The sequence below is a fragment of the Scaptodrosophila lebanonensis genome, unplaced genomic scaffold (assembly GCF_003285725.1).
Source record: "Scaptodrosophila lebanonensis strain 11010-0011.00,11010-0021.00 unplaced genomic scaffold, SlebRS2 tig00001418-arrow-arrow-pilon, whole genome shotgun sequence".
NCBI classification, from domain to species: Eukaryota; Metazoa; Arthropoda; class Insecta; order Diptera; family Drosophilidae; genus Scaptodrosophila; species Scaptodrosophila lebanonensis.
The window spans coordinates 1,580,564-1,595,108 of record NW_022060744.1 but is presented as its reverse complement, the minus strand read 5'-3'; the positions used below and the strand labels follow the sequence as shown (position 1 = coordinate 1,595,108).

Below are 14,545 nucleotides of genomic sequence, written 5' to 3'. Positions count from 1 at the left end.
AAAGATATTCCCGAACTTGGCAATGATGTACTAAATCCTATTTCCGCTGACACAGAGTTTTTGTCAAGTTCTAGACACGAGTTTTCGGTGATTTAGACGCGTAAAATAATATATATTTTAAATACCACCTCTCTTTTCTTCGCCTACAGGTCAGGGATTTGGTTGAGAAGTGCACCTGTCCCTCTCAGTTCCCAATGGTTCGGGTTTCGGAGGGCAAATACCGCATTGGAGACACAAAAGTGTTGATATTTGTGCGCGTAAGTATTTGATGAACAGATAGAGATATAGAGAGGAGAAGAAAGACTGGAATTTTGGATCTCCATTGCAGATATTACGCTCCCATGTGATGGTGCGCGTCGGCGGGGGTTGGGACACGCTCGCCCACTACTTGGACAAGCACGATCCGTGCCGCTGCCGAGCCCAGCATCGTACATCTGTGGCCGCCCGCCTCATACCGCGCTCCACAAACCCAACTGGCAATGGTATCGAGCTACACAAGGCGCAGGTGATATTCGAGCGGTGAGTGAACAAGTCGGGTATGGTCGGCCAAACTGTGACTGACTCGTCAGCTAATGTTCCGCCATTTGGTCGATGATGGAGCCAAGTGGCTGTCGCAATTAAAATAGCGCCCATTACCATTACCATGCATTAAGTTGTTATCGCCCGCTAATTGCATGCATAGAGCCGATAATGACATGTCTTTACACAGTTCTAGATGCTGAGGCATTATACTTGTAAATGCCCGCAAATTAATGTAAGGCCGGCAGTAACAGAGCGGACCAGCCAGGCAAGTGATGAGATGTGCGGCTTTTGTCAACTGACGAACCAAGATTTCAGACAGACGTAAATTTCAAGACGGTCCTCCTTTCAAGTTGTGTGCATGATGGAAGCTTCTTGTTAATCCTGCTTGCTGAATTCTTGTATAGGAGTAAATGCATTTTTTCGATTTCGTATAAAAATCAAATTTTGAAAACATACCAAGAGATTGTAAATTATAATTATATCCACTTCACAACACACTTCTGTATTCAAAAGAAAGACTTTCCAAAAACAACTTTCAACTACTACTTTCAAATTAAAAAACCCACAAATGAGGTAAAACGTAGGTCAAACATTCTATTTATAACTATTTGTCCCGACAGATTGCTGTTGAACTCTAACTTTAAAAGAAGCCAACAAGCTATTTTGGAAATTTTAACCTCGAAATGGGGTAAAACGTGGGTCAAACTTTTTATAGGCATCCAACAAACTTTACACTTAAGCAAATCTCTGTGATATGAAAAAATAGTGTGATGCTTAAACTTGAATCTGGATGGTGCAGACAGTATAATAGGAATTACCATCGCCATAATCGCATGCCCAGCGCAGAGAAAAAAAGCGCCGACTAATATGTAAAACTAAGAAAGAATTATCGACTCTTAGGGTAGGGTATTTATCCTTTCCATGTGGCAGAGCAATTCCAACAGTGTATTGAAAAATGAAGTACACTTCTTTTAATAAAGCAAGCAAAAGGCCCGGATCCTAATTCTTGTGAAAACATGCAGTATTTTTGAGCGCATACGGAATACATTGTACGCCTCATTTCTTAAAAACTTGGTCAACCTTATGTCAGGACAAATATTTCAGGTCCTGAACCACAAAACGGCAATCTTTAGTGCTTCAGACACATAAATATATAAGTATACACTCCCGACTATATGAAATGCTGGTCATTTACAGATCACCGCCCACAGCACGTCGTATCATATCGAATTTCAACAGTCCGGCATCCCCTAACGGAACAACAACAATAGCAGGAAATACGAGTTCTCCAAACACGACCAACAACAGCCTGTCGCCGAGCTTGGCGAGCGCTGCCGGCCCCGCTAAGTATCGGAGTCGTAGTCCCACACCACAACGCAAGTTTAGGAATTACATCAATGGATTTGGACTTGCCATTGAATCGACCACTGAGCGGCCACAGGAGATACCGCCATCAACCAATTTAAACTCCAGCTCCAATTCGAACAGAAGCCAATTGTTGGTCACACCCAGCTTTCCTAGACGCTCCATGTCGCCGAGTCCCCGACGTCTGATAGATATGCGCAAAAAGCAGAACTCCCTCGAGTCCTACAACAACACCCCTACACCCCTTGTCAGCGACTTCCCCGCTCAGCTGGACGAAGGCGCCGCTGGCTCGACTCCATCAGCCAGCGTGGCAGTCTCGGCGAGCACCACAAATGGCACCACAACTAGCACCACTGGTGGCAACGGAGGGGAGCAGACCAACAAGTTCGAGAACATTAGCGACAATGGGAGCGAGATCAGCGACGAGGGTTATCGCAGCCTCGGAGTCATTCAGTCCAATGCACAGAAACGCGAGTCCCTGCACAGTCAGGCTTCCATGGAAGATGCTGAAAGCAATGGTAAGAACACCCTTACCTCCCTAACCCTCCCATTTTAGGAGAGAGAGTTTTGCTGAGATTAAGTGAAAAAAATGATGACAAGAGAACGTTTGGATCTCAGCTTAAACCATTGAGAGCATTAGGAATTGCTTCTGGTCCTCTGGACTCAATACGTCTCTGATATTGAAGTATGATGAAGACCTTACTCGATAGACCTTTTGCATAATCATAGCAACAAAAAGAACCCCTCGAAGAGTTAAGAAAATAGTGCTGAATTAAAACTGTTCTCTTCTAGGATTATAAACAATTACAACTGGTACAAACCAGTTAGATGATTATAACTATAACAAGGGGTTACATTTTGCCTTTTTTAAAATCTGAACACAAATTCTGAAATTTTCTTTCCATACCTTTCGATCTGTGCTTTATGATACAATCATAAGTAATAATACAATATAAAAACTCACCTTTTTAATATATTTTTTCTATTCTTCTTCGATTTTTGCTATGCAGCGCGTCTCGATCAAACATCCAGCGACTCGCAGATCTCGCCCACGGACGATGCAGCCACCAAGGTGGTGGAAATAGTTGATGCCGAGTTCACAACCAATGATCCCTCTGATGGCCCTCTGTCGCTGCCCACTATGTTGCCGCTGCCCAAGGAGTTGGAGGAGGAGGTAGAGGAAGAGCTGCAGGTAGAGGTAGAGGAAGGGAACTGCGACAATAGCTCCAAATTTGAGCAGTCGGGCGTCTTCATTACGGACGATGAGATCACTGTGGATATTGCAGGGAGCACTGGACTGCGCCGCACTGGACTGCGCCGCGGGGTCTTATACCCCAGGATTCTGAACATTCGTGCTGTTGTAGAGGATGTCATTGATGGTGGCAAGCCTGAAGCAGCAACAGCAGCAGCTCAAAGTGGCAGCAAAATTCCGCGTTCCCCGCTGCCGCCGCGTCGTCGCAGCAGCATTGACAACAGCACCTGCGGTGGTGCCGGTGGCAGTCTACAGGATCTGACGTCACGCACCGGTCTGCCGTCATCGTCTCTGAATCGCAAGAAGCCCGTCTATCGTTCGGTGCGCAAACCACCGTCCGCTGAGCGTTCGGGACGTGCAACGCCAACACCAACGCCGCCGCCACGAACCAAAGCCTCGTATCTGCCGACAGTGCGGGATGTGACCAACACATGGAGCGGTCGGAGCGCTGTGGCGGCAACGGCCAGCAAGAAGCGTCCAACGATCAATGCGGACACCTTCGCCTCTCCATCGCCCTTCGAGCGGAATGTGAAGACACGCTCCTCGCAGATTCTCTACGACAGCAATGGAAGACGGGTGCGTGGCTGCACCAGCTCGCTGACCACTTCACCGGTGAAGAATCACGCCTCCTCCCCACTGATCCAGCAGCTACGCGAGGCGGCCAACAGTACCAAGAACGAAGCGGAGATACTCGAGAAGATGAAGACCCTGTTGTCGCGCTATGCGGCCAGCAATCAGGCGAAAGGCGCCAAATCCCAAAACGGTTCCAATTCTGGATCGGGCAAGAAGACACCCGTTTACGAGGACTTTACCACAGCGTGGGTGCACTGTAATGGTAATCTGGAGCGCTCCAATAGCTGCTCGCCGCCAGCCAAAACGCGCTCCAAGCGCAGCTCAGCGGCCTCCTCCTGTGAGAGCAACAATTCCCGGGATATGACTGTGGTGGTGTCCCCCAGACGCGAACGTGGTGCCTCCAAAATTCCGGCGCCGGTTCGCCATCATACCGAGCTTTATTAACAGCGTCTACGGGCGCTGAGCGTCCACCGGAGACCGCGTTAGAGCGCCAAAGTTTCGAATATGTTAACGATCAGGTGAGGGTGGACGGGTGGACGAGGAGTCTGTAGGAGTCTGGGGTGTTTAGGTTAGCCACTATGTTAAGAGTGTTAAAGCCAAGCTGGAATTGTCGTCGTCGTCGCTCGCTCGGTCTCTCCAAATGATCTAGAAGGAAAGAAATGAATAGGTTAGGTTGACTCGATCCGTACCGATCGAACCGTTCCATACATACAAGTATATATGTATATCACTTTGTAATCGCACGATCATTAAATAATAGTATTATAATCAGAATCAGAACTGCCTCATAGAAAACATAGAATGCACGCACAGATATCTTCCGAAAATCATGCAAATCGAAGGTCCAAGTCCGGCTCTCGGAACAGATTTTATTGACCAAAATATATACACACATATATATATTATATATATACACGTATAATCCTCTCTCTCAATACTCTCTTTACTCTCCATATAAAGCGTACTATTTATACAAATTAAGCTAACACTCTCTCTTTCTATATAGCTGGGCAGTCGGACTTATTGTGATTCGATTTGTTTATGTTATTGGTGGATCCATCTGTGCTTCATAATGTTACCGAATTACAATCCGAAAATTGAGACTTGCAGCAAAAAAGTTTTAATCCATTTTTTTTTTTACCAAAATTATCAAATAAGCCGTATATACATATATATACAAAGACTTTCGATCTAAACATTATATACATACATATATTATAATACATACATATACAAGTATGTATTTAAAAGAGCATTAGAATGTGTCGTCGTGATATGAAAATCAATTCACTGTTTCTTTCTTTTCTCAAGAGAGTTGCCTAAAAGTTTTAGATGCGCGCATAGTTTTCTAGAAGTTTTTCAAAGCAACAGCAATCGATCGACTCGACTGTGTTGGAACGTATGTATAACGATGTATATTTTTTACGAATACCGATACTACTACCGTAGAAGCTTGTAAATAGAGTGGATGGATAAAAGGAACATAATATATAATGTATAGGAAATGTGTAACAAAGAGAAAGAGAGAGAGAGGGAGAGAAGGCGATCGCTTGATGGTGAAGTGGGAAACGAAATATGAAATATGACTGTTGTTATCGAAAATTATGATTACTCTATTATTTTTTTATTTGCTGGGACGTAGTTTTATAGAGCAACCATTTATTTTTGTACGATCCGATAACTAATGGGAAGATTTTAACAAAAATCGATTGCAGTTATCGATAGTAGTTAGTAAATGGGGCAAGAGAGTGGGGGAAAAGGGCGAATAGCGACACAAACTAGGTGCTTTCCGAGCTATAAAATAATAATAACAATAATAACACTAACAATAAATAATTAAATCCGTTTTAAAAATGCCCTTTGATATCGCCATTTTCACACATACAGTTTCGTAAGTTATAGCCCCATATATACGTATATATGCTAAGCTAATAAGCCCCTATAACCACCCCTCTATACACAACAATACAATTATTGTAACACTAACAGTAACACCAACTAACGATATATATAATCATATATTATAACTATAACTTCAAAACGAGAGTCACAAAACGCATTTTGCAAACGAATTTTTATTCTTTTTATATTCTTTCTTCAGATATGATTTGTAATTTCTAGAAGGCCATTAATATTTCTCAAAATTACCATGTAGGCAATGAATTTTGATTTCTACACACAACTGGAGGCCAGAGATTTAGTTTTAAATGTTATATCCCCTTAAATACAAATACATAAAGATAGTACATACATACATACATATATGCTTCTTGTCTCTTCGATAAACAGTTTTAAGTCGCCAAGTCTTTCAGCTTTTACTGCAAACCAAATGAAACGAAAGTAAAAGTAAAGTAAAAATAAAAATAAAAATAATATCGACAACAAATCAAGCAATTAAAGCATAATAAATCATAAGAATCAAACACAAATGATTTGTTTATAAAACTATTAAGTAAGCCACTAAGCAAAATGACAATTTAATTGTTTACACACACGCTTCTGCACTCGATGCATCAGATTTTGCATCAGAAAATGTTTCTTTTTTATTCTTGGTGTTGATTTTTGAACTATATTTTCGGCAGAATTGATAATAAAATAAAACAACACATATACAGACATACATACATACATGTATCGAAAACATATAAAAGGTATTTTAAATACAATTAACCGTTATTATGAAATTATTTCAAGCAAACTAACTATTAAAAATGGAATAGAGTACGAGACATGTATCTGTAAAAAAAAGGAATGAATAAATAAAGCGATTACTGATTTTAATCACGAGAATTCAATGTACGAGTAATAATAAAATATACCGAAACAAACAACAACAAACCAAAAAGCATTTGCGAGTCTTTTTATTTGGGTTTATGCCGAAAAGCATCGCGATAATTTCGGAAAGCGGAAATCATCTTAACTGGCCGTTATATGATGCTGTTATCGGATATCGTTTCCTCAACAGCCTCTCTCCCAGTACTAAATTTTCATACACAAAGAATTATACACCAGGCGCGCATAAGTGAACAGCAAGTACACAAGCTTGCTGGGTTTTAAAATCTGAATGTGAGAAGCATTGCGAAATGTAAACAAACTGGGGCTCTCCTATTGGTTGCATTTCAAAAGTAAACAAAAGCGATCCTAACGGTGCTTTGCGAAATGTAAACAAGCTGCACTTCAATTGTAAACAAAACTCAGCTGCATTTTGAAAAGTAAACAAACAAAATGGTTGCATTTCAAACGTAAGCAAAAGCGATCTAAGCAAAAATCAGCTGACTAACATTAAATAAACCAGCAATGCATTTGCCTTCTGCTCATTTATGTGTGCCTGGTAGACAGGGCTGGTTTAAGTGTCGTTAAGAACGCCCACCCAACTCTGTTGGATTTTAATTTTGTCGGTTTTTATTTTAAATTTACGTACACTTAATATAATCAAATACCAGGCGAACATAAATCAGCAGAAAGTAAACCAGCTGGCTGGGATTTATATTGTGAATGCATACAAAAAGCAGTGGTTCACAATAGCACCTAACGGTGCTTTGCGAAAAGTAAACAAAATGAAGCCCTCCTATTGGTTCCTTTAAAATGTAAACAAAGCGATCCTTACGGTGCCCTGCAAAATGTAAACAGCCTGCATTTTATTTGTAAACAAAAATCAGCTGCATTTCGAAACGTAAACAAACTGAAGTTCTCCTTTTGATTGCATTTCAAACGTAAACAAAAGCGATCTAAGCAAAAATCAGCTGCTTAACATCAAATAAACATGGAATTTATTCACCTACTACTCATTTTTGTTTACCTGGTAGGTAATAGTACTTGTTTTAATGTCGATAAAAAGGCCCGACGGAGGAGGGCACCCAAAATAAAAACTAAACTTAATTTAAGCTTTTATTTTGCATTATAATGCAAATTAAAATCGATTTTGATTTCAATTGCATTTAACATACATATGTACATAAATACTAAGTAATATGATTTGAAGTTAATTTACAACATAGAACATATTCCTGCTGTTTATCTAAGTATTAATGTTGAGAGTTTAGGCCGAAAATCAGTGGCAAAATGGCAACGATAAAGAAAAGCTATGTATATCAGGCGTGGTTGATGTTAGAAAATTCTTAATGGTTGCGGAAAACGAAAAGAGACCATTTTGGAACATTATTTTGGATGTGTAAATAAATATGACCTAGCATTGTCTGACCAAGCGGGATTACAATATCATAAAAATATGCTACATTATAACGATATTTCTTTGTGCGTGGCCGCTAATAGCAATTTTTCATAACTTCCATAATTCCATAATCCTTCCATAATAATGTTTACTAGCGCATAGAAACTTTGGTTCAATTAACTTAAAACACAAAGAAGTTATCCCAAAACTGGCCGACATTTCGAATGATAGCTATAGCTGTTTGTTTTTGTTTAAGCTCGAGTATATGTCATATCAAATTTGATTATGAAGGCTCTAAGAACAAAGAAGTTATCCCGAAATTGGCCGAACTTTTGTATGACAGCTACATAATATACTTGTTTGATGTTGTTTAAGCTCGAGCATATGTCAAACCTTTATATGTCCTTGTCCTTTCTCGGACTTCGGAGAATCAGTCAGTGTACTAGTTTCGTTATTCTACCTCTTATACATTCCGAGATCCTTGCATTCATACAGACAGATAGACGAACAGAGCTGTATCGATTCGTTCCTTTGGTTAAAGGGTATAAAAAGAACAGCTGGGATTAGGAAGTGGGGGAGGGTTGGGTTGGTTGGAACCGCCACAACTTCTTCGGTTCAAATTGTTGTTAAGAACTTTACTTGACGAGTAAGTTGAAATTATGCGGTATTTGAACTTATCATTTAAATAGTTCTACCAGCTGTGTTGTTGTTGCCGTTGGGGCTGTTGTTGTGCACTGACCAGATCATTGAATAATTGCGCACGGCGACAATTTTCACAGTTATAGGCTCGGAACGGGCCGCACTGTTCGGAACGATAGGCGAACATATGCAAGTCCACAGATATGTACAAGTATGCATATTCAGAGTGGGATCGAGCGTTGGATGATTCTAAACCACATAGCGCTGCGATGCTTAAGCTTGGTTTACAATTTGCGGCCATAATACTACTACTGGTGATTAATATTAAAATATATTGTCCTCCACACACACACACACACACACACACACACACACACACACACACACACTCATTTCTATTTGTTAATCTAATTACTGGCTGGACTTACTATTTAAGGTGAACTGCGAGCAGAGCGAGGCGAGCTTTTGGCCAAAGATAGCGTCCGTTAATAAGGAAGGGATCTGCGCGTTTCAAAAGTAAGTTCCAAATGCAAATTTGCGAGCACAATGCGGCAGGCAGGTGCCGTAACAACTAGCTTTTTGTCGCCTACAATATCGATAGCTAGCTCCTCGCACTTATCGAATTGAGGACAACAGCTGGTTATCTGTAACGATATTCCTGCAGGTGATCAAAAAGCCTTCGGCAGATACGGCCACACAGCATTTGTTGAAACCGAATTTCAATCGCTTGCGGCTTAGATCTGGTTGACATGCTTTGCTGCGTCTTTAAACTGAATTGGAATTATATTTAATAATGAAACCTCTTCCTTATTAAGCACCAAACTATTGTCCCTTTTGAATCTGCTGTGTAACACCACGCAGACGAGCTCAGTGCAGATGCGGGATGCCTGCTACGGCTGCTTTTTTCGCGCCGGCAGCATCCCCGATGGACCTAGTCAGCTATTCTCGCTAAACGACTGCGCCCGGCTCTACATACAACAGTCGAACTATTCGGCTTGTGCCACCAATTTGCAGGCCATTGTGGATGGCAACAGGCCCGTACCCGATGCTGGACCCGCATCTGCTGGCTTCTGCTACGGCGGCTATTGCGAATTTGTGCGCTGCGTGCGGCGGATTAACACCCAACAACTGGTCAGAAGGCGCTTTCAATAGCTCAAGCCGACAGTCGACGGTTTCTCATCATTGCTGTTGTTGTTTCCTCCACAGATATTGTCCTGCTACAATGAAACTCGAGGAACGCTCGATCTCACAACGGGCATGGACCAAATATACTTCTTCACCAACATTACGTCGTGTATTTTGGCCAAAACGCGCTGCTCGCAATACAATCCTATTACGGGGGAGTTACAGAATTCGCTGATACGGCCACCGCCGGCGGGCGGGCCTGTCAATGTCGGACCAGTGCCGGTTGTGGGGACAGTTCCGCCGGTGGTTTTGAATGCCCTGCAGATAACTGAATCGGGCGATATGCGCATCTTAGCTTTTCCCACAGCCATCACGAGTGTCAGCGATCCATTCTGTGCCGCACCGCCGCCGCTGCTGCAGGCGGGATTCAGCACTTACTTCTGTTAATGGAGTTGAACGATTAAATGCATTTATACATACATACATTCATATTATAAAATACGCATATAAATATGTTATTTAACTTATGTGGCGCACAAGTTTTATTTTTCGTCGTGCTTGGAATTGGAGCTTAGCTTGTAAGCACAAGAAGAAAAAAAGATAACTATAAAACTAAATTAAATTTGTTGAGGCGGTCGATCTATAGATCGCCAAAGTTTCCGGGATTACCACCGGAACGAGCTTTCTCTTGACTCTCAGTCCAAGCCTTGGCAATCATTTGCTTGGTTTTTGAGTCGCCATCATTGTACATTTTCTTCATGATGTTCACGAGCGCGTTCTCGGGATTCTCGCCGTCCTTAGCCAAATCACTGTCTTGCTTTTGCTTCAGGCGCTTCTGTATGGCAGTTAGAACATCCCAGTTCTGGCCCTCGTCGGCCTTCTTCAAGTAAATGGCCACCATATCGGTCTTCAGTTTGCGATAGCTCTTCTCAATATCGATGGGATGCAGCAGATTGTTGACCGTCAGCCCATAATCCTTGCCATTCAGATCACGCACATGCAATTGCATGGATGTTTCCGTGTAGTTTATGACGACATCATCCTCTGAGCAATTCTGTACACCATTCAGCGTTATAAACAGCTTCACAAATTTCGCGCTCTGATCCCAGCCATAGTCGGTGAGCTCATGGAGATATCTACAATCACATTCAATTGGCAACTATATACATATGTACATATGTATGTGCGTATGTCTCACCTTTTTGCGTCGCCGCCATTAGTGCCAGCGGCCAACCGTTCGGCTGCAATGCGAGCCTTCATCTCCAAATTCACAATTTCACGCTCAGCCTCCGCCTTGGCCTGCGTAAGAATGCCTTTAACGCGCGCACGTTGCGCCTCCTCCAATAATTTGGTTAATTCTGCGACATCGGCTTTCAGCTTTAAGAAATCGAACAAAATGGGTTTACCAACGATGCTTAAATGTATTTTCGGCAATTTCCGCACTCACCTCATCGAGCGACATCTTTGTTTTATTTATTGTATATTTTTTTCTATGTATTTCTTTGTGCAACCAAAATTTTCAAAAACATGCAAGGAAACTTCGAGCAAGTTTAATGACGCCGGTGCTTACTGAGTTCGTGCTAAAAAATGTCAAGCGCGTTGTTACTGTTATCGGAACTAGTTCTTTACACAAATGATGATGGTTTAGTTTGGAGCTAAACCCGCGGAGCTAGTTCTACGAAAAAACAAAATTTAAAAACAATTATCGGAGCCAATTCTTTTTCAAATGTGGCCACACTGCACATTATAACGGCGCTTTTCCAGTTAGCGAATACTCTTCAAATTGTTATGCGTGTTTGTATGTACGTATCAGCAGATTGCTCCGCTAATTTATTTTGTAAACCGCATTCGCATTGTTTGTACTTGAGAAAATGAGCTTGCAAGATGAGAGTTTTCCGGAAGACGATATATTTAATAAACTAAACGGATCAAAGCACGATCACGAGTCACAACTTAGTAGTATACCCGAACGACGACGACCGTTGACGCCATTTTTAAACAGCGACTGCTCTGAGGCGGACCACTCCTACACGGAGGCGGCGAACACCAGTGGAAAGACCTGTGTGAGCGATCCAACGGGCCTCGACCAGGCGGATGCAGATGGCGAAGATGGTGAGTCCGAGCCGTGCTGGTGCCTACAGTCTAGAGCTGTGCGCGTAACTAAATATATCCTTGGCATTTCAGGGGAGGACGATGGAAAGGACGTCAATGCTCAGCTGGGTACGAGTCGGAGCACAAAGGCGTTCTCCTATCAGGATATACACTCGAAGGCGACGAAGCGGCGCTACAAGCACGTCACGAGCAAAGTTTCGCAATACATTGCTGCCATACAGGCACAGGATCAGAAGCGTCGCACCAAACCAAACACATTTCAGAGGCATCGCTCAATGCCAGAGACGCTGACGCCAAAGGCAATGCCCCGAGAGGTGCATTACAGTGCCGAGGAGCTGCGTACCGCCAAAGAGTCGAGCTCGACCAACAACAATAGCAGCGAAGGTGACGCGCAGACGTCAACGGATCGAGACGAGAGCTATGAGCGTCTCCTGAACGAAAAGGATCGCATGCAGAGCTACAATGAGTATTTGCAGGCACAGCTGCATAAGGAACTTGACGAGAAAATATTACTGAGACGCAACTTCGAGGCCGTACGTATCGAATTAGATGACCACAAGCTGATGCTGAAGCGCCAGAATTGTGTTAATTACGCCCGGGGTGGCCAACAACGTCATTCGCTCGGCTCCCTCATCTATTGTCCGGTCAGTATTGAGAAAAGCACACAAACCGAACACATCTCGATGCCAGGCCAGCTGCCGAGTCTGCCCGAAACCCTGCCACCCAGCGCCAAGAATCTTACGTTCGACAGCAGCGGCTTAAGCGCTGGCTCCAGCGAAGTGGCGCTCCTAAGTGTGGGCCCCGCACCTAACAATAATAATAATAATGCTAACAGGAAAACTAATGCCAACATCCAACCGCTTGCATTGAATTTTAGCAACGATAGCGTCGAAATGGACTCCCACGGCAATGGTAGGTTCTCAAAACACGGGCGCTTTTCCTTTTTTATTTTGCGCTTAAAAATTGTGTCTTCTCCTTTGGTTTAAATGTAATACACGTTAGCCTAAGCGCCTATGTCTATATAATAAGCAGAAAGAATCGTTGTACACTTGTCTATCTGCCCGTTCGTCCCCCTGTTCGACTGTATGAGCTTCAATAGCTTTGTAACCATTATGGTTGGGGACACCAAACTTGGTATGTAGCCTTGTCTTGTTCATAACCAAACCATATCTGGTCTAATTGAGGACTACGCTGAGATAAGGGCATTCTGGACCTTTGAAGCACAATTTGACCAAAGCAGACGAGTCTGAAAAAAAAAACACCGACTGTATTGATACTACAAGTCAGCCCAACACCAGAAAGGACTTCCAAACAAGTCATTGCGATTCTACCCTTGGAGCGTAGAACGATCCCGACAGGAATATGTTTCAAGCAAAGGAGTACTCTTGAAATAGTATGTGTAGGAAAGTTAGCGCCAATTACCGACTATTAACGGTCTCAAAACATAGAAATAAAACGTGCTTCAAATAATGGTTCAAGCGAAGGAAAAACTATTTCAAATACCCATAAAACGTTTCTGATGTCTGCGTACTGATATGTTTTTTAGGCGCAACATATAAAAGGCAGCCTCCGCGTATAAACATAATTTACGAACTCCTCTCATCTCTACTGTTTGCAGTTGAATCCAATGCCGGGACAGTTCAAGCTGCCAGCTCGTCTAATCGCAACAGCCATCCGAGCAGCAATGATTCGGCGATTGAGGTGGAAGTGGAGCTGAGATCGCCGACACCCGATGCATCCCGATATCGACGTAATTCTATCATATTTATACCAACGGAGGTGGCCGATCAACGAGAACGTGAGCGTGAACGCGTTTATTACTTTGACAAGCGCTCGAATCGCGTCATTGAGCTGGAGAAGGTGAGTTCCCTGAGCAATGAGGATCCGTCGAGGGAAAATGTTGTATTCTTCCGCAGGAAGCGTTCGCTGCGATCGCGTTTTTTGCGCATCTTTGGACCATGTGTGAGCTGCCAGGATGCGAATAACTCTGAATTCAATCAAACAACTTATTCAGAGATGCCGCTGCTGGGAAAAAGTTACGCACAAAACTGCAGTTCGCATTGAATACCCAATTCTTTCCGAGCATTTCGCAGACAATAATTGGAATAACTTTTGTGGTTAGCAAAAGTATTTGTCCAATCGTTTCTGTATATATGCTTCTATTTGTATTTATATTCGTGCTGCTGGTCTATGCCTATATTTTAATTTATTTATTTATTACATTTATTAGTGTAGTTTACAAGTTTTAGTCGATTATACACTTAAATGTCGGATTTCATTTTAGTCCAAAAAAAATATTGTTTGCTCGAATATATCTTTTTGTAATTATTTGTAAGTTTTAGTCCAATATTTATGTGGTTGTTAAGTTCGATTTTTTTTTAGTTTAAAGTTTAAATAATTATGTGCCTGTTAAAAAGTGTTATTCGCTTCAAAGCTAAAGCAGGCTTTCAGCTTAGTGATAAGGTTGCGATTAAAAACATATTAATTGTAGATTTAAAACACAGTTGAATGTTTGCTTAATTTTTGTTTGTAAAAAGACTATTAAGTTGAAAATACATACATATATTTACCGAGATAATTAATGTGATGATACGCAAAAAAAAAAGAGTTAAAATCCACAAGAATGGCGCATAATTATCAAAGCCTACACATAGCAGATGGTGCACCGCAACAACAAGCACGGATGAATGCCTTTCAAAACTTCGGGTATCGATTGTACAACGCGAATTAAAATGCAAATCTTACTATCGTTTAAAAAAAACCAATGTTGGCGCCTAATAGCCAAA

The 14,545-nt window shown here is 42.1% G+C and overlaps 4 protein-coding genes across 6 annotated transcripts in view; 3 read left to right on the top strand and 1 right to left on the bottom strand.

The window, feature by feature from the left end:
* Positions 1 to 6,493, top strand: part of LOC115633210 (GAS2-like protein pickled eggs) — a 102,660-nt gene extending 96,167 nt beyond the window's left edge. For 2 of the 3 annotated variants that reach the window (XM_030530596.1, XM_030530597.1), the window contains exons 8-11: positions 150 to 257; positions 329 to 519; positions 1,720 to 2,405; positions 2,898 to 6,493. In XM_030530596.1, the coding sequence (XP_030386456.1) occupies positions 150 to 257; positions 329 to 519; positions 1,720 to 2,405; positions 2,898 to 4,156 (2,244 nt within the window). In that variant the 3' untranslated portion in view covers positions 4,157 to 6,493. The remainder of the gene's footprint in view (positions 1 to 149; positions 258 to 328; positions 520 to 1,719; positions 2,406 to 2,897) is intronic. The other variant, XR_003996327.1, reaches the window with a different exon arrangement.
* Positions 6,494 to 9,317: 2,824 nt separating this feature from the next.
* On the top strand, positions 9,318 to 10,094 carry LOC115633400. The gene is made up of 2 exons (XM_030530842.1): positions 9,318 to 9,653; positions 9,729 to 10,094. Exons 1-2 carry the CDS (start codon positions 9,399 to 9,401, stop codon positions 10,092 to 10,094), a joined length of 621 nt encoding a protein of 206 aa, XP_030386702.1. The 5' UTR covers positions 9,318 to 9,398.
* A 64-nt stretch (positions 10,095 to 10,158) lies between these two features.
* LOC115633319 (calcyclin-binding protein) lies at positions 10,159 to 11,226 on the bottom strand. Its single transcript, XM_030530749.1, has 3 exons — positions 11,095 to 11,226; positions 10,846 to 11,024; positions 10,159 to 10,783 (listed from the first exon to the last, which is right to left on the bottom strand). The coding sequence occupies exons 1-3, from the start codon at positions 11,107 to 11,109 to the stop codon at positions 10,288 to 10,290; spliced, it is 690 nt and encodes a 229-aa protein (XP_030386609.1). The 5' UTR covers positions 11,110 to 11,226; the 3' UTR covers positions 10,159 to 10,287.
* A 223-nt stretch (positions 11,227 to 11,449) lies between these two features.
* On the top strand, positions 11,450 to 14,012 carry LOC115633300 (protein swallow). Its single transcript, XM_030530711.1, has 3 exons — positions 11,450 to 11,759; positions 11,832 to 12,671; positions 13,378 to 14,012. Exons 1-3 carry the CDS (start codon positions 11,519 to 11,521, stop codon positions 13,821 to 13,823), a joined length of 1,527 nt encoding a protein of 508 aa, XP_030386571.1. The 5' UTR covers positions 11,450 to 11,518; the 3' UTR covers positions 13,824 to 14,012.
* Positions 14,013 to 14,545: the final 533 nt, after the last annotated feature.

Excerpts from the sequence above, each read along its gene's own strand:
- LOC115633400 (XM_030530842.1), top strand. The coding sequence starts at position 9,399 with ATGCGGGATGCCTGCTACGGCTGCTTTTTTCGCGCCGGCAGCATCCCC. Across the intron at positions 9,654-9,728 it reads GGATTAACACCCAACAACTG|ATATTGTCCTGCTACAATGA; the intron begins GTCAGAAGGCGC and ends TTTCCTCCACAG.
- LOC115633319 (XM_030530749.1), bottom strand. Across the intron at positions 10,784-10,845 it reads AATGGCGGCGACGCAAAAAG|ATATCTCCATGAGCTCACCG; the intron begins GTGAGACATACG and ends ATGTGATTGTAG.
- LOC115633300 (XM_030530711.1), top strand. The coding sequence starts at position 11,519 with ATGAGCTTGCAAGATGAGAGTTTTCCGGAAGACGATATATTTAATAAA. Across the intron at positions 11,760-11,831 it reads GGATGCAGATGGCGAAGATG|GGGAGGACGATGGAAAGGAC; the intron begins GTGAGTCCGAGC and ends TTGGCATTTCAG. Across the intron at positions 12,672-13,377 it reads AATGGACTCCCACGGCAATG|TTGAATCCAATGCCGGGACA; the intron begins GTAGGTTCTCAA and ends TACTGTTTGCAG.